Source organism: Hypomesus transpacificus, chromosome 23 (genome assembly GCF_021917145.1).
Source record: "Hypomesus transpacificus isolate Combined female chromosome 23, fHypTra1, whole genome shotgun sequence".
Classification (NCBI taxonomy): Eukaryota; Metazoa; Chordata; class Actinopteri; order Osmeriformes; family Osmeridae; genus Hypomesus; species Hypomesus transpacificus.
The window spans coordinates 11,263,433-11,283,171 of NC_061082.1; the positions used below are offsets into that span (position 1 = coordinate 11,263,433).

General features: G+C 40.9%; 1 protein-coding gene across 1 annotated transcript in view; it reads left to right on the top strand.

Moving 5' to 3' along the window:
• The first annotated feature begins 1,705 nt into the window (after positions 1-1,705).
• Positions 1,706-19,739, top strand: part of arhgap15 (Rho GTPase activating protein 15) — a 39,723-nt gene continuing 21,689 nt past the window's right edge. The window contains exons 1-8 of the mRNA XM_047047145.1: positions 1,706-1,808; positions 2,932-3,106; positions 5,268-5,333; positions 5,614-5,763; positions 7,528-7,617; positions 16,445-16,543; positions 16,833-16,986; positions 18,717-18,839. Of these exons, the coding sequence (XP_046903101.1) occupies positions 1,795-1,808; positions 2,932-3,106; positions 5,268-5,333; positions 5,614-5,763; positions 7,528-7,617; positions 16,445-16,543; positions 16,833-16,986; positions 18,717-18,839 (871 nt within the window). The 5' untranslated portion in view covers positions 1,706-1,794. The remainder of the gene's footprint in view (positions 1,809-2,931; positions 3,107-5,267; positions 5,334-5,613; positions 5,764-7,527; positions 7,618-16,444; positions 16,544-16,832; positions 16,987-18,716; positions 18,840-19,739) is intronic.

Below are 19,739 nucleotides of genomic sequence, written 5' to 3' on the forward strand. Positions count from 1 at the left end.
ACCTGAAAATAAAAAGATCAAACCAACAATGGCAGCAAGTATTACATTTACATTTAGTCACTCAGCAGACTATAGTTTGCAAGCTAACGTTAGTTTGCAAGCCAACGTAAGTTTGCAAGCCAACGTAAGTTTGCAAGCTAACGTTGTGGGGGGTCTGAAACAGCCAAACGGTTCAAAGAAAATGCTTAACTTTGTTTTTGTATGCGGTAAAGTTGGCGCAATACGACAGTGGGTCACAATGACTGATGGGTTAGAATTACCTGAAGATAACACAAGGGTTATGAAACGTTATGCGCAACTAGCCATTTGCCTACTTTAGCAAGTTACACAGTATTTCGAAGCCCTGATAGTGTAACTGAGACAACAATATGGGGTCCAGATGGCTGAGCGGTTAGGGAATCGGGCTATTAATCAGAAGGTTGCTAGTTTGATTCCCAGTCATGAAAAATGTTGTTGTGTAATTGTAGTTTTGTGGGAGTGGCTTTGAAGGGAGGAGATGGGATATTTTGTTTTGAATCGTGTCAACAAGAAGCTAAAATAGTTAGCTTCGGACAACTTTCCTACCCTGCCTTTAATCCACGACAGTGAGGGAGCTTTTGAGAGAGCTGCATCGTTTTCTTTGACAAATTACCCCATGTCGCATTCACGTGTAAGAACACACACAACGTTATCATAATGAACCTAGACATGGCTAACGTTCGTACTCACTACTTTCAAGCTAGCATGTTAGCCTGGTTGAAAAATGACAGCAACGAGCATTGAGTGCAAGGTAGGTAGGAAGACAGACAGGTAGTCTGTCCAATCATTAGTCTTGGAACGGTCTTAATGATTTGTGGTGTTTATATACAGTCCTGCCACGCCTACAGATGTCAGATTGATTTCAAATTACTGTCAAACCTTTAGATGTATTGGTTGCTATCAAGATGTGAAGTCTGCAATATGCCAATAAGTGTTTCTCAACAACATTGCCTACACCACCTTTAATTCCAGGCTCTTGTTCAGTAGCATATTGGCCAATGAGAACTAGTGTTTCACAGGAAACCCCTCAACGGTACAGCCAAGCCCATGAGGTAGTTTCCTCCGTCAGTATGTTTTGAAGACAGGCCACATCCCTGATTTTTAACTACACTTTATCTGTGTACTAGGCCTTGTGCTTATTAAATAATTTGGTTCCCATTTTAATTTGCTAACCAGTACTTCGAGGTACAGCTGTGATCCAATCACAAACAAGAATTGGCACAAAATATATGCTCCAGACATTACTTTGAGGGTGTGAAATCCCTTAAGCCAAAATGGTGTTCCCTAAAATTAAGTCACCCATCTGCTATCACAAAGGTGCTGTTCCGTGTGTCACACCTCTGGAAACGGCACGGGTATTTTGACACAAGCTGTTTCTAAAAATGCTCTGATGAGAAAAGCGGAAAACCACAAGAGTATTGCAGACTCTGTCTCTGCAGACAGGATTTACGTGCACCAAGCATGTTGACTGATTTATGAACCTAAATTTAGCATGTTCATTGATAATGAAAGTGGCTTCTCCCACCTTCTGTGTTATTGTTAAGATGTTAAAGGTGTTTGTACTTTTTTTTTTAAAGGTGCTGCAGTTGTTTCTCTTCTATTATGTCTGTGGTATCAGGAAGTGGCAGGGTACAACTCAATAATAGACACCAGCTCAACGGTTATGCTGTAGAAGCTTGTTAGTTTGACGGTGACACGTGACGAGACTCACTTCCTCTAAATTAAAGACTTGCACTCTTCCTCTCTCTCTCATTTTGATCGGTGGCAGGTTGAGGAATGGCGGGGACGAGGTAAGAAGCCGCTGAAATGCTTTTATTTGGTGTTTATTTTAACAGAATATTTGTGAGGTTTGGTATGATCTCAGTCCCGAGGATTGGTGTCAGTGACTTAGGCCCCTACATCCTGGATGCGTCTGGGAAGCACGGCTGCCACATTGTAGGGATGTTCATAATCTGTTCTGGTTCTGGTTAAGGTTCACTATCACCATCCTAACAGTTTGTCAGTCCTACCAAATGTCATGTGAAATGAACACAAAAGGAAAATCATTCTAGGATGGAGACAGTGTTTTAATGAAAGTTTGCAGATCTTCCCTCCTCTTAGTCTGTAACATTATATACATTGTTTTAAAGTCCTAGGGGAGATGTGATGTTTTGTGTCACAAAGAGCATTGTGTTATATTTATGTGATCACAAACCTGGACAATTTGGGGGCCTTATCCATGGCACTAGTTCCAGATATTTGTGAGATGGAGCGTCAAGATTTACTTCCTGTAACACAAATCTTGTTGTTTGTTTTGGCTTGCACAACACAAAGACAAACATATGCAGTACTTTGCTTTTTATTAGGTAATCATTCATAGACAACGTTGTTGATAGTTTTGACATGGCTATATGAAGTACATTATTGCTATGTGTCATAGTCTGTAGTAGGATGAGGTTTAAACTGAGGTTTATAGTGTGTGTATCTGGTCAGTCGCTGTTGGTGTTCAACAGAAGTACAGAAGAGAACAGGGCTTTAACATCAGACCCCCATTTTTTTCTTTTAGGTGGCACACATTCACAGCAGATTTTTCATAGCCTGTGCCCTTTTCCCCTGTAAGGGACTGAAAAACAAAGAAGTATTGAGTAGGTCTTCATAGAAGAGATATAGTAAATCCCTGTTAAGAGGACAAGTTTGAATTTGACATCTAACATTTCACACTTACACTTCACGGTCACCGTGGCTGTAACCCACAGTGAGTTAAGACTGGGTTTATTAAGTAGGTCATTTTTCACGTCTGTCATCTCTTAACCCCCCCCCCCCCCCCCCCCCCCCCCCCTCACCCATAAAAAAAAATAATTTAATAAATTAAGCTAACATAAACATATTTTCTCAGAACACACGTGCAACTCCTCTTGATTCGTATGTCCACAGAATCACCAGCATAGCAGGCCCTGGGACGCAGCCTCCTTTGATCCACCCCAGCCAGCTGACCGGCGCGGCCCAGGGTGCAGTGCAGATGCGCATCAAGGCCTCCCAGAGCCCAGGGGAGCGCCTCAGCCAGACCAAGTCCATGGTCCTGACCGAGCCTGAATCACCACTGAAGCCTGTGAGTACAAGAAGCCCCAAGTTTGATTCATCAACCCAAGTTTGTCTTGTTAAACATTTGCCCCACAGAATCAGCATGCTTAATGACTGATATCGTGTATGTTATTTTTTACCTGTAGCACTGCCAGCTCTGTGTTTAACTTTTACTTTTGACTTTTTAAACGACTGAAGCCTGGGTAGACAATGTTTTGTGGAGTTCCAGTATGTTTTATTTAGAAAGTCCTGGAGGTTAACCCTATCCCATATCAAAGTAGCTCTAATAGACTATCAGTGCTGAATGAGCCTCAAACTGTCAATGCTGAAAGACTCATTTTAAACTGGTATGAACTAGTATCTCAAACTGGTATGAACTGGTGGCCGTTCTGCGATTCATTGTGTTTACACAAAGTCCAGTTATCATGACTGTATTTTTGGTGTAGCATTGTAGAGTGCTAGGTAATCGTCCTCAGCTTGACTTAGATTATCTATTTTTTTACTCTGGACAGGACCCTGTGGGAAAACTAGGGGTGAGGAGATCAAACATCTGATGCAATTACTAAAATGAGCAATCTGTCGCAGCATATTTGGAATGATGTAGCTACGGATCAGTTTACAATGAACAGGACATGACCCCCGAATTAATCTTTTAATAAGGACTGCGGTCATGGGTGAAACAGCAGTAGGGCCATCCAAATATAGTACATTTATTGACAAAGCAATCACTGTAGGTGACCGGAAGTTTGAGCATCTTTTTCCAACCAGTGGCTCCACCGTTACATCTACCTACACCAGTATGGAATGAACGACAGCAAACTGAATTTGTGAGATTATCATAGCCAGAAGTGCAGACTCAATGTTTTGTAGCTCTCTTGTTTGCTAATTATGCAGATGACACTTGTTTGTGAGACACTGTACTACAATAATACCGTTTTTCCAGGGGGCAGAGAGGCGAAAGGCTACTCGGTATAATTAACCGGTTGTTGCAGACTATAAACATGGTCATTAAGCCAGCCCAGAGCATTGTGTGGGGTTGCTGTAACATTGCATCAGTCTTTCATCCCAGCGTAGTCTGTTGTTTATGGTTATGGTCATAGTTGTCATTTTTTTGCAGTAAAATAAATCAAAGGTTAATTTATGAAGGACATTTAGTATGCCTCTTGTGTACTTTGTGCACTGTTCTGAACACAAGATGGGACTACTGGTTACACAATCCCACCTATCTTTTTTAAAAATCAAAATCATAGAAAAAGAAAAATATATCCTGCTTGGACAATGACCTTCGACATCCAATTATTGGCATCAATAACAGTCTACAATATGAGCCAATTACATCAGGAATAACCCTAAAATATGTAGGAGGATTTGGAGGGCATTTAAGATACCGTTTGGATGCTTTAACCGTAGAGACACATTTGAACAGTAGAGGGCAGGTCAGCACTGTGCCAAACAGACGTCACACCAAATGTTTATACAAAGCAGTCAGCCTCGGTTTCATAGTTTATTTTGTAAGGAAATCGATGAATATTAAATCCCATTGTAACTATAACCTCCATTCTGTATGTCTATAGTATTATGATGTGCTACCACAACAGCAAGAGTCATCACAAGCTCAGTGCATTTTAAACAGCCTAGTTTTGGGTGAGGAAGAAGTCAAGGATGACACGATTACATTGAGCAATTATTATTTTGTTGTTGCAGTATTAGTTTTGTAGACTGTGTGTTTGCTTTGTTGTGGTATGGATGTCAGTTATCTGTTGGTGATTAGCATAGCGTTGTTGAGGTGCCTCTCACAGAGCAGTCGCGTATCATTAACTACAGTGCTTTAGCAAAACGGTCTTACTTGTAATACGGGCATGTGTTGATAAATCTGTAGTGTATTATAAGCACATCACATTCATTAACTATGTATGCTACTTAGTCCCATTCACCAAATACACCAAATAACCCATCATATAATCAGACATAATTATATGAATCAATTGTAAAATGTTTACAGTTTACACCAGGTGGTCAACATAAATTCAATCTCAATCTTAATCTGTATCCTTAATGACTGTGCACTGCCATTTTCATTTAATTTAGTACAAAAATATTTGTGAAATAGATACAGTCGATAGATTATCTTGATAGATAGACAGAGAGATCGAAAGATAGAATTGAAGATCCTCTCTTCTGGTCTCTAGATTTCTCGTCATCGCAGGAACCAGTCGCAGCACGGCCTGGGCATCAGTGAAGCCCTGGACAACCCTGTAAGTCCGCCTGTGGACCAACCAAGAGCGATATGAAACAGATATATTACTCAGAGGGCAACCCTGGGGCTAAGCTAAGCTTTGGAACCATCATTATAAAGTTGTTTTATTTTAATTATAAATTAAAAAAAATATATATATTTATATATATTTTTAACTATTTAAATATGTTTTGGTCTATGGTGTACACTGTTGTTATACTTATAGCATATTTGTGTGTCTCTGCTTTCTGTTTCTATCTATTATGCATTAACCTGCTTCTGTTTGGTGTGTATTTTAGGGGCTTTTGAAGGGTGAATATTTAAACAAAGCTAAAATATCTGACGGGGGGAAGAAACTGAGGAAGAACTGGACCACTGTCTGGGTGGTGTTGGACTCAGAGCAACTGCTGCTCTACAAAGAGAGCAAGCAAGAGGCTTTAACCAATTTGGTAATTATATACACACACCCATACACACAAGAATCAAATACAAGTGTCAAAAGTGACATCAATGAATAGGTTTGACCACATAACCGGCTGTATAAGAGAGGGCCAGTGTTCAATTATGGCTTCAAATCAACCTTCAGAAGACTTGCCTATTAGTATTAAGAGTGCAAATGTTGAGTGAACACACACTATGTGCATTTTAATTTGATGTCAGAAATGAAAGATTTTCTTTTCATTTTCACATTTTTCAAACTGGCAAATTAACTTTGGCTTTCATCCCAAGGACTGTAGCTCACCCCATCAAAAGGCAAGGAAGAACTGTTTACCCTCTCATGGCGCGAACCCCGGTGTGTGTGTGCTTGTGTGTGAGTGTGTTTGTGTATGCATGTGTGAGTGTACGCATGCATGTTTGTATGCATATGAATTGTGGTGTATGAGTGTGTGTGCTATATGACTTTAATCCACCCTACCCTGATGTGCCTCTGACATGCAGAGAGAGAGAGCTAAAGAGAAAGAGAGAGGGAGAGTAAGAGAGGGCGAGAGAGATGGAAAGAGAAAGGGAGAGACACAGACTGCCGGCACGGAGGAGAGGGGTGTCTCTAAAATGAGCTTGCCATGCTTTTTAATGAAGCTCCGAGGACTTAATCAAAGCCCTCTCCCTTACTGAGGCCCACCAGAGCAAGGTCTGTCGGTCCCCCCCCCCCCCCCCCCCCCCCCCCCTCCAATAGTTCATTATTGGAAAGAGCCAGTTGGAGGTCTGGGTTACAGACAAAAATATCCAGCCATTCCTGCATAAACATAATCTCTGGAAGTGTGCAGTGTGGGACCGGTGACCCTCAGATAGCGGCTACTCATAGTACCCTGAGGGCTGTAGATCAACTGCCTAATCATTTACTTTATGTTCATTTCAGCTTGTGATAAATGGCTTCCTATGTTTTGATGTGTCTGTTGAGTGCTGACAATGGTACTTCAGATTTTACAGTGTCAAGAGATACTGAGACAGTGAGATGACTACAAACACTTTTATAAGAGAGGAGACAATGCAACATGTTAAATCATCCAGAATATTCTTTCATCATTGTGGCACAAACTGGTCATCAAGGTAGCAAAAGTAGGTTCCCTCTTGGATGGAGTCTGGCACATGCAATTGGTTTCATGCAAACATTTATGTTTCATAAGGCAATTTCATTTCTTTTTTTAGTAGATCATTCAACAAAATGGTAACATAATCTTAATTTTCTTCTGCATCTTCGTTTTTCTCATTGTTTGATTTTGTTGATACTACAGTGAAAGGCAATAATATCTAAATGGGTTAGCATGCCTTTTACCTTGATTAGTTCTTGCTTGGAAAGCTGCATTTTTCCAAATCAAAATGTTCTCTGCCTGAAAACAAAGGCATTCTGGTTTTACTATGGTTACACACAGCGACTTTAATTGCACAAGGGCAGGAATGGAATATTGAAAATATAACTAATGCATACTCATTCTCATTTAATTGTCAAACTTTGCCAGTAGCAATTAGACCAAAGAGGAAGTTCATTGGTTTGGTCGAATTGTTAATATTTCTGTCATTTTGTCTTTAACATTAACCCGTTTGTTATTTGGATTGTTCAGAAATAATACCATGAATTAAAAAAACTGGCCAAAAATATACTTATTATTGATTTAATTAAAAAACATCTAATTTGACAGGATTTGTCCCTCTCAGAGGTGAGAGTGAAGCGCAGGCCTTTAAACTCTCTCTCCCCTCTCGTTCCTTTCCTGTAGAAACCTGGAAACAAGCCTGAAGGAGTGGACCTGTGTGGGGCTGTCATAGACTGGACCACAGAGAAATCTAGCAGGAAGAATGTGATTCAGGTAGGATACAAATATCTAGGTTATATGTGAATGCACAGGAAAAAGAATCAATTTTGAGATCCAGATCTGGTTTACCACGAGGCTGCTCAGGATGTCCTGTCAAATTCATTTGTTCAATGTGGATTTCTTCAGATTATAAAGTTCACTGAAAGTAGGATATTATTTTAAAACATTCTTCCGACTTTTTGAGAGTTAGCCACTTGTTCTCAGATAAGTATTTATTTCATGCAAATAATTTGATTACATTTGAAGGTGGTTTGGGGCCATCTTCCCATCACTCCTCAGATCCCAAGACCTCAGTTTGCAGCTTTAGGATTTTTTATGTCCAAATTTCTATTTCTTATTGCCTTTTGAAGATTATCTTCTGATAACGGCTTAAAACAGGAAAGCAAACTGCTGATCAATTCATTGGCATTGCAAGTATTCATGCAAGTAACTCTGAGATAACCGGGTGAAAAGGGGAGAGGATGAGAGCAGATTTTCAGATCTCATCAAACGCTTAAGACACTTCATTGCTGCTGTGCGCTACTCTTCCGCACAACGTTTCAGCCCTGAAATCTTAATGCAGGGAAGATTAAAATGGGAATTACAGAATAATCTTAAATAATCCAAGTGCCATGGACAGAAAAGTGCTTGTAATGCCGACGCAAAACTATTCTGAGGTCTGACAACATTGTCAATCAACACTAGGATTATAGTTAAAATTAGCAACGAGAGTTACTGTTAATTTGGCACAATCCCAGAGTGTGACTTATCATATAAGCAGAACCTCGCAGAGATACGTCAGATGGATAGATGTGATTAAAATAATAATTTTATTTTGCATCCTTTTTTTTATGTTGCCACTTCTCATGCTTTCACTGCCGAGGTTTGTGTTGTTCAGCTGCGTAGAGCGCCATGACAACATAAGTGCTCTTTTGAACCACGCATGCCAAATGCCGATTTACAAAGTTGACAAGTTTGGCAGGATTGCAAATGATGATACGAGAAGACTATTAATTTTACCGTTTGACTAATTTGTGGAGCAATTTAAAGTTGGTTTCAAAACGCTCCCTAGCACTTCTGCCCTGCTCACTCTCTCTATCTCCCTTTTCACATTCCAGTAAGTCTGCGTCCTCATTGGACAGTGCTGTCGTCAACACACAGTCTGGCCAAAGCTGGGGTGGTCACGACCCTGAGCCGTGTTGTGCCTATCAGTCAGTGTCCACTTTCTAAGACCTCTTTGCTCTTCCAAGACCAGCTGTTTTCCCCAGTAGTCACTTCACAGATGGGCAGTGCTGGTGCCCCTCAGAGGAAGGCCTGCTCTTCCTCCAGGAAGTCATGGCTGACAGGGATAGAAGGGAGCTGAAACTCAACCCCTTGAAGGAATATCCCTATGAAAGGAAAAAAAAAACTATATATATATATATATATACTTTTCCTTATCTCAGAGTTAAAAGTTAGTGAATATGCACTGAACTGAGGGAGAGCTTCAATCAATTTCTGAAGGTTCTCTCTGCAGGGATTAGCATACTTACTGTAGGATCTGCCTGAGGGCAGCTGAGAGACGAACTAAAAGTGTAGTTAAAACCATAGCTAAAACCATAGTTGAAACTAGCTATGAGGTAGGTGGTGTAGTAGTCGTGTCATTCATCAGCCCGGTTTATTTGTTCACCTTTCCTCATTGTGGGGAAGTGTCACAGGTCCTCCAAGTTCCACATGCAGGGGAAAGGGGATGGAGATGGAAGTAGAGTGCTGCTAAGGCCATTATCATCACAGACAGTATTTACTCAGCTGTGACAGTCCTTTTCACTTGACACTTCACTATGTGCCAGTTCCTTTGACTCACCAATATCATAATCCCTGCGTATCGCCTACCTATTGTTCTACACAGTGAGCCTCACAGGGAGAGCCTGTTGTTATCCTACAAGGTAACTCCACACTTTCCACTGAGGAAACAACTGTCACAGTCCTCTTCATATGAGATTCTGAAAACAGAACAAGTTTCGTGTTGTGAGCACTTTATCCTGCCTATCTGTGACAGCAAACAGCTGACAGAGAGAACCAGAGACCTTCCTGGCTCGCCGAGAGGGTGCTCTGCTCTTTTGAACTTCAATTCTCAAGACACCTGAGGGACATTAAGATCTTGTTCCATGTTCGCGGAAAGAATGCAGCCATGGACAGGGCTAGAAACAAGAGCTGTGAGGCTACAAGGTTGAAAAACTGTTGGAACTGTGCACTTCTGGTACATGATTATCTGCTGTACTTTCTATGCACAATTTGTCGCCTTGGATAAAAGCATTTGCTAAATAAATCAACTGGAAATGTGGAAGGTTGTTAGTGGAGGTGGTGGTGAGAGAGCCATTGCTGCCTCTGTGTGACCGTTTCAAGTTCAGCACAACAAGAGGACCCACAGGAAGTACTGTCTGTGAACACAACCGCAGTGCGAGTTTATTCTCATACGTTTATTTTTAAACAGTACAATGCAAACATTCTGTGGCACTTGCACTGCTATCTAGTCTGTAATGATGAAAAGATACGAACAAAAGGATTTTACAAATGGGAAAGAATGTGAAGTTAAATAACATGGAACCAGAAGACATGTTATGGCAGATGTCTTCAAGTGTCACAGAGTAGTAACAGAATATATGAGTAGAATCTATTGATGATACTTTCAATTCATTATTAGTTTTTCTATAACTACGTTATCAGCATTGATTACGTTGAATCACTAACGGCTCAAAAAGGTTCCCTTAAGGCTAATAAAACTAGAAATATTTTTGACATTGCTCAAGGAATCAAAGGGGACCAACTTTGAATAAGTGGTCATGCATTTTTCATGTATTTCTGAATATGTAAGTGTGTGTCTGGCTTGAGAGAGTTAAAAGCAAATAACAAAAGGAGGAGAAAAGTCAGAATAGTGGCCTCTTCCGAGAAGAAAGAGAGACAACTTTAATGTGATGTCAGAGGCGCCTGGTTTCATCAACTGGCCTCTACCACAAAGACTTGCATTTCTCTCTCATCACTAATTGATTCTTTTGAGTTTCAGGCGACGCGCACTGTGAGCTCCCCGTACCCTCTCTGTTCTGACAAACATCGTTCTTGCTGTTATAATCCGGAAAACAGACTCCAAACAACAAACTAAATGACAGAAAACAGCCAAAGATTATGAAATTGTGCCCCGGGCTAGAAAATAATGAGTCCACTGCAGAGGGGAAACATTAACCTGCCACCAGTACTGAAAGTCTTGACTGATCGTAAGAAAGTTTCAGCTCCTACAAAGACCCGTAACACCACCTCCCATTCCAGTCACAGTTAAAGGTGAATTACGCTGGCAAGATGGTTTGGAGAAGACCAGGCCTTGAGGGTAATATCATTGTTAAAATACTCTTCAGCTCAGTCAAATGAAAAGATTTACCATAAACCTACCTTATCTGACAGACAAACACACCAAATGTCTCTAAATAACATGAAAACGGTCAAGGCCCCATATCTGGGGTATCTCCTTCCCCTGATAAGGTAGACAGTCAGATAATAACAACAGATATTAGAAGTCATTAATCCGTAATTAGAATATAATGTATAATATAATGTATGCAAACCACTGTGGGTACCCCGGGGCAGGTTTAGCAGTGTGCGGTGCTGTGACTACCGTGTCCTGTGAGAACTGCCCTCTGGCGCGCTGATCACAGGATGTAATCGTCCAAAGCCGCTGACCTGAGTACTTTAATGCTATCCGTCTTAAGCTCACGGTTCTTGATTGCTTCCTGATGAGCAACCCTGATTACAGTTGTGAATAGGACTGGCTCTGGCCCAAAATAGAGACCACTTCACACACAGATAAAGGTGCCCCCCCCCCCCCCACACACACACACACACACACAATGTTTGACTTGTCAAGATTTATGATAAAGACGTCAAAAAGACTAGAACAGTCAATGCCTCGACACTCATTTGTGCTGTGATTTACACAAATGACGAGTTATTGTAAGTGATGTCTACATAATTGATACATATGACAGCTCTACTGGGTTGATCTGTTGCCTCGCCTCTCTCCCTGCTCTCCTTCCTGTCTGTCCTGTCCCCTCCTGAGAGGGAGACAGAGGCTGACAGCACGGTGCCCACACACCACGCCACAGAGACGTCCACCATATTGTAGCAATGCACGTCTCCACGGTGACAAAACTGGGGGAGTTCAGCATCTTAACAGCGTGATCCTAACGGCCGTGTGGTGCTCACCTCACGGGGACTAGCTCAAACTGACATGTTACACTGTGACTTGATGATAAGTAGCCAGTCTGACTGACCCTGCAGGCTTGCTGAAGCTAAGGGCTTCAGATAAGGTTGGAGTTGGAGGAAGGCAGGACAGAAAACTGAAGAACATTGGTGTGATGTTGTGCTTGTCATGAGACAGTTGGATGTTGGGATTTTTCAGAAGCTGGAGGAACAACTTTTTCCTCCTTGTAGCCATGAAAGTCTTCACAAATTGTTTCCTCTACTGGTATTTTCCCTCTTCAGCGCAGATACTTTATGACAACACGTCGGGAGTCTGCTGGCAGATGTCCTAGATGAACACGAAACATCACCTAGTCATGCACTCGCTGATATGTGAGCCCCCCCTCCAATCACATCAACAGCATTACTGTAGCACGCAGCTGGACATCACACTGTTAAACAAAGCTCTTTATCTGATCACACAGCATTCCAACATTGTGTTTAGAGTGGAGTGGAGTATGGAAACACTACACATTGTTGATCTTGTGTTGGATCAACATTCAGTTGATGGCATTTGTGTTTCAGCGAAAGGTACCGTCTAATATTCATGGAACTAAAGAGAGTCTCTGTGAGTGTACTGCCTGCTTGAACCACAAAGCAGAGAAAAGGTATTTGTGGTGTGGCCCTTACTCTTCAAAGCAGCTTACATTGAGATGGGCATTAATTTGGTTCTTCAGAAAGACAGTGAAAGCGCAGTGTGTTAATCGCCAAAACGTCAGAAAGGGTTTAAACCTCCAGCAGCAGATTGCCTTGGAGATTACAACTTTGAAATGAAGTTCTTCAGTAAAACCAAGGGACTTAACTCAGGCCAAACATGCATGGATCTGCATTCAGCCTGCTACCTTCACCAAAGTATGTGACGCATCGGAAAACAAATTCAGATGAATTTCCATTCAGTTAAGCAAGGAGACTGCAAGAAAACTGAGTTGTGGGTAGCGGTGTGTGGTCAGCTGCTTTTCACAATTTGTATAAACAAAGTCAAATGTGGATATCGCAATCACATGTTCAGACTGTTGTCTTGAACATTAGCATTCCACTCAGGTCAGAGGAGAGGAAACACAAGCGCTAAGATTCTGTTTATACTCTGACTATTTCCACTTTGATTCCAAGAACTTTTATCTATGTGAGCTGTTTCATCGCTGTTTGACACATTCACAGATATTTTGTTGCAAATTGGAAATAATTAACTTGGCAAAGTAGAATGCTTCAAAGTTGCATTGTTCCTTTATGAAGAACCATAATTAATGTTTAATTTAAGAGCCAAATGCAAATGTAAAGGCACAAATGGCACTCTCCTCTCTGCACCGCTGTGCATATTTAAATATTAATGGCTCCAGTCAAAATAAGACCCAGACATTCAACGTCCTCTTTATTAAGAAATGTGATGAAAAAAACTGATTTATTACATATTCTTTTTCATTTCTAAATGCAAAACAGTACTTTGCACTGGTTACTGTAACTTCCTTTCACTTCTGAAAGATACACAGAAACTTTTTAGTTTTGTTATATAATGGCAGTGTAGAAAGTTATTTTGTGAATATAAACTATACAGCCTTTATATGGTCTTAAAGTCTCACTCTGTTTGGACCACTGGGGTTTTGGCCTTTCATCATTTTCTCTAATTTGATAACCTTTTACCTTACACTCCTCAAGTCCTCAGGTTTGTCTATCAATCTATTTGTAAGGATGATCACTGTTATTCCAAAGATATACTACCTATCTCCAATCATATTTGCCATAGCTAATTCAATATCAATGACTGTACATTTCCCTGTATCAGTTTTGTTTGACTGTAGATATCTTGACGTCAGTGTTTGATCAGCTTCCCTGAGCTCTGCTCTCCTCTATTTGGTCTGGCGGCTCGAGAGGCCTGCAGGGGATCTATTTGCTTTCATTCACATTAGCATCCCAAGCAAACATTTGCCTGAGAATAAAATGACCATGCTAATTAAAATCACAAACTTCGGTTCGAGAGGCCTGCCACACATGTCAGGATTAACATCAAGGCGTATTACAGCGGGTTCGCCACCCAACCTACAGCTCTACACCAGCCTGACGTGACGGGAGGAGGAACACACACTGTACCTTTGTGCTGGTTGAGATTAGGATAGCTCACATGAAGACATAGGGCTTGATATGGCCGTATTTATTTGAAGAAGCTTATCTCCTTTTTTCATTAACAGAATGAATAGAGTCAGAGAGGGCGCTGTCATGTCTTCACTGTCGTCTTTTGATAATCTTTAATGCATCTTTGACCGCACAGTGCCTAAAGAAGATGTTTGATATATTTTTAAGCAGTTTGCCCTCCCTTTTTTGATTAAACTTCAGAGAGACGCTCTCGTCCTTATCAGGAAGTCAGATAGACTTTGGTATAAGCCAGACATTTCAATGGAAGACTTCTGTTTTCAAGATGACAGGGGAAGAGAAAAAAGATCAAATGCTCAGGATATATTTCCAAATGGCTGTTGCCCAGAATGCATGTTAAATACCACTTTCATACAATTCAATAGGAGTAGGATTTCACTATATCCACTATGATTTGAGCCATCGGATTTGAAGATAACAACTTTCAGGAAACTAAAGTCATTTATTTTGGTTAAGGCTTTTAGACCTGACACCCAAGTGTGGTGCAACAGAACATTTCCTGTTTACTGTATTCTGTGCACATTTTCCACTCACTGGAGATTTCGTTTCGTACCAGGTCACTTCAAATCCTCTTGATAAGCAGATACTCTTAAGTTTTCCTATTCTACCTATGAATGATACACAGCCCCTGAAAAGAGATGCCATAACTCTGAAAGGCAGAGAGCCAGGAATGAAAGGATGAAACATGCATACGCTTATCCCATGTGAAGGTAGTGCCGTCTCCATTGGGATGAGAGAAGGATCTCACTGTGTCCACCATGTAACATTCATGAGAGGAACAGACTGGAGCTAATGCAAAATTTATGCTAAGGCATCTAACTGACGTTACGAAACAACCTATCCAAGTCCATTATGGTCTTGTTAGACACAGAGAGAATGAGTGAAACAAGCAACAACAGATAAGGACCTGTATGCTTGTTTGGTTTTTCTTGCAGTTATTACGCCTAGGGTCTACATGCAAGGTACCCCTCATGATCTGTCTTCATGTCAGATATAATTACCCCATGTGTGGTACAAATATCAAAGTGTTTGAGGGAGAGAAGATCCACACAGCCGTGGGTTTGTGTATTTGTACTGAGCGCGTGCACCAGTCTCTTCATAACCTGTCCCCCGCAATGCAGCACGAAGGCAAACCCTATTACTGGCACATCCCGGGGCGGCCTCCAGGAAAAACAATGTTCCAGAGCAAACATGCTTGTTCAGATGCTTGTAACTCAAGAAGAGAGCGGCCGCAAACACACTCTGACAAGGATTGCGCCCGTAACCATTCCCCATTTTTTATATCTGGCATCACAAAAGGATGCTGCCTAACCGCTCCTGACGGTTTGTAATGAAGTCTGGAAAAGTCAGCTCCAAACAGTCCGAAACTTTGAAGGTCCACGTAGGGTCGCCCGGTCTCTCGGGTGGAATATCGAGACAGGAAGATGTGGGTAGTGATTCCCCGAGGCTACGGATGACTTTGAGAGCACCGCGGCTGATAAAATATGAAATTTCCTTCTCAGAATTTGTTAAAAGGTTTTGGGTGACAAAAATAATTACAACCGTGGTCAGGCTTTTCGTGCCAGATTAAGAAGATGTAGGAATAAAAATGGAAAAGGTTACAGTACTGAAGGTCCCAAACCTTCATACGCCATGCAGAAAATATTGTTTTGACATAACAACTGAAGGACCAAACACACCAATTTTATTTAATTTCCTAATATATTTTTACCATTAGTTAAGCAGGTTTGTAATCCATTGAGATATAAACTCTATTTCAGTGGAGACTTGACAAAACGGGCAACATACAACAGCTAAAACAAAGGAAGATGTTATGAAGGTGATTAAAGTTTGCTATATTGGAGTTTGCCATATCGAACACTATTTTTGTTACATTGCTGATACGTTTGCTATTTTACTTACAAACGTGTTATTTTGTCTGTGTAATTTCAATCGCACTTGACAGTGCTGACCTTGATGCCATGGTTTCTGAAAGACTTTCACCAACAGCACAGTTATTTCATTTGACGGCGCCAAACTCTGTTACTGCACCAATGGAGAGCTGTAGAGCAGGACCAATATTAATATGACAAGTATCACACTAATTGTGTTTTCCCCTCTGAGGAGACAGTCTGCATTTGTCTCTTTCTTTGGGATACACTCTTTCCAACGTGAGCTTGTTGTCACACACAGCAAGCATACACAGGCAAACCAGACATAAGACTTCTACCAGACCCTGCACATATACAGAAACTAAATAACATAAAGCCAGAAGTTGCAATGTGTGCACCTGTTTTGTAAAATATTTCAATATAAATGTAATAACCACACAATTTTGTTAAATATTCTGTAATTATTACAATTAAATCTTGTCATTTACATTTACTCATTGTCATAATTTAAACAGTCTTAAACATTTGTTTAGTTGGTTTCCCTTCCCTGATTGCAGATAACAACCAGTTTGGGAAGTGAGTTTCTTCTCCAAGCTGACAGTTACCCTACAATCTGTAAATGGCACGATGCTGTAAAACAGAGAGTTGACAGCTTGGTGAGTAGCAGTCTATGCACTCATACTGGTGTCCAATGAGCAGACAACCTTTTCTAAAATATTAGGATTCAGGAATTTACCGTAAGACATACACTGCATAATAGCTCAAAATGAATGTTCAAAATCCAATGTCAAAAATCCATAATTTATGCACTATTTACCAGGTCAAACATAAAAATGTTCCTCAGAATACAGAGAATTGTAAAGAGAATGTTTTGAATAAAACACCAAAGTTATGCAGTCTTTGACCTTTCGCTCCCCAGAGGTCATAAGCTGTTTTCTTTCCTAGTCCGGGGCAGCCGGGGGGCCTGCTGGTGGCAGGGGGGGCCTGCGGAGGTCAAACAGCTCAGAGTACCTGCCAAGAACCAGCCGCTCTCTGCCAAGAGATGGCCCTGTCCGCTCGAGCACCAAGGAACGCAAACCTGGAAACAGACACTCGATCCGTGAGTTTTCCACAATGTTACCTCGTTTACCAATTTCTTATCTCCCTCTGCAGTGTTCCTGTTGCTAATCAGTTTGCTCAAAACAAGGAGTAATGCAGCAACAGCTGCATCATTCAGAAACAGTTTCTATGTAGTCTGCAGGCCGACAAACTTTCCCCTCCAAGGTATAGGGATTCAAAAATAATGCATTCATTGTTTTTTTTAATTGATATTTTCAAAATGTTTTTTGTATAACACTGATCTAAACTAGGTACATAGTGTATAAACTTAGCACTATAAGTCGACCAATTGCTTATTTGTTAACTAGCATATTTCCACTTTACTTGAGTGGTCATTTCCAGCATAAGTAACTCAGCATGACACATTTCTCAGATTTTCTTTGGCATTTTGTGTGTTTTTATAAATATGCCCAAAATGGGTGGTGACTGTTAATTTCAATTATGACCAAGGCATAGAACCATGACACAAGAACATGCTAATTAGCATTATGTCAGCATATGTCAAGTAGCAATTATGTTAATCCCTGTCAATGGTTCAAATCAATCTCGTCACCTTAAGCGCTGCAAGAGGAATATATTGATGTTGGGTGATCATATTAAAATCCTAATTAGAGACGAGGGACATTGAGGCCAAGATCCAGTCTCTTATTGTTATCTTGATTCCGCCTTTGATTCCGGCTATATTCTCTATAAGATGAAGACATGAAGGGGACAGTCAGTTATCTAAGCTGTTGAGCACCCTTCAGCTTTTGGTTGTGGTATTAGTTTATAAATCCTAACGTATGCATTTGTGATAGCCTTGTCGACAGTATTGTTCTAATCTCCTGCTGTATTTCAACACACTATGTACTGCACGTATTCTGTACTGAATCTGGTGAAGCCTCACAGACCTTGCAAGCACACTCATAACCTAACTAATACACATCCTATTCTTAGCTGCGCACCCACATGGGACACAGAACACCAGTTCTTGTTCACGTAGCTCAGAAACGTGTGTTTCCTGGGTAGCAAAGCTGAGCCGGAGACTAAATAGGTCGTTCTGATTCATTTGGGAGCTGCAATGTTCGTTTTCTATCAAAATGACAAGTTGCCCCAGTCTTTCAAAAAAACTGTAGGGAATTCCTCAAGACACGTAAAAGTTCAATTGGAATGAATTATAGAAATATACAGCCATGAGGGAGGCTCCTGGAAGGAGGACTGATGAATAAGTAACTGTGGAGTTGGGGAAGGGAAGGGCCAGGGAATTATCAGGTAGAAAACTGCTTTCAACTGCTCCTGTATTGAAGTCATATGAGAATGTGAGATTATAGAAGCTACTATATGAAGCGTTACTTTAAAATGTATTAGCTCCAAATTATAAATATAATCTATCAAACAATGTTTTATGTGGTGAGTTATGGTTTATAAAACCTCATTTGAAAAGAAATTCACCACAACCTACCACCATGTCTAGGAATATATTAGCACTTCCAAACTCCAGATACTGTATTTATACCACATTAACATATTTGGCCTTAACATGTATACGTTACAATGACCTGTGTTTGATCTGTAGGGTTCAGTCATGTCTAGAACCAGATATAACCAACTCTTCACTGCCTTTGTTGAAGCAAATTCCTTTATTAGCACAGTGGTTATGTTTATTATCAAATTAAATGAACCAGAAAATATCAACTGAATCAAGTATGTGACTTTGTCCTTCCTTGCCTGTGCTTGTTTTTAACCAATTAGTTCCCAAGCTCAACTACAGCGCTTCAGACAGTGCCGACAAAAACGGTGTGAAGAACAGACTGAAGAAGTTCATCACCAGGCGGCCTTCTATGAAGACCCTGCAAGAGAAAGGCATCATCAAAGGTCTACATCTACGTTCAATTTAGAGCTATAACTTAATTTATACCATGGTCTGGGTGAATACTCGATTCTGATTGGCTGCAGGGGTGTCCATTATCAGGTGATATATGCATACCTACTATCGGTTAAAGAAATCCAAGATTCTGGCTATCTTCGGCAGGCTCGTACAAAAAGCAGTCCTCCCTGACGTTTTTGGTGTAGAATACAGTGAAATACAACATTGTGAACACTGCCAGTGACCACCCAAGTCTGACTGGTGAAGCTAACGTCAAAACAGTGTAACGGGGGACCAAGGCAGGGCTGCTACCTATGCGGGCGACGCATTCTCACTTACATTTCAAGACTTTCGTGACCCAAATCAAAATTCTGATGCGACAAATCAATGGGGAATCGCGTTCTCTCTTAAACGCTGTCCTTGTCGACCTTTTTGGAGCAGAATACACTGAGATGAACTTCACCGAAACACAGAGGGAAAAAGCTAGCAACTTTAAAATCGGTCAAATACACGTAATGAGTGGCACTGCACATAACTTTAAGTAACATGGCCTTTTATTATGTTTTAGGTATAACTTGTTCAGTCGGTCGGTAAGATGGCGCCGCAAAGCTACAGTGATGTCATGTGAATCAAGTGCCACAGGCTGCGGCCGTACTAGCCTAGAACTAGTAAATGGCCAATACTTTGTTTGTGAATATCTGATATTGACTTTGGGACAGTGACATGGCTGGTTAGCTAGCCAATGTTTTTGTCAAACATACTGTAAAATTACATTTACTGTTTGTCAACCGTACACAATGTTATTGCCTTTAAATCTTGGTAGCATAACGTTAGCTCTTAGCTAAATAGCTCAACGTTAAATAGCTCAGCCAAAGGAAAGCCGGTGTTGGTTGTATGAGCTGAGCGGA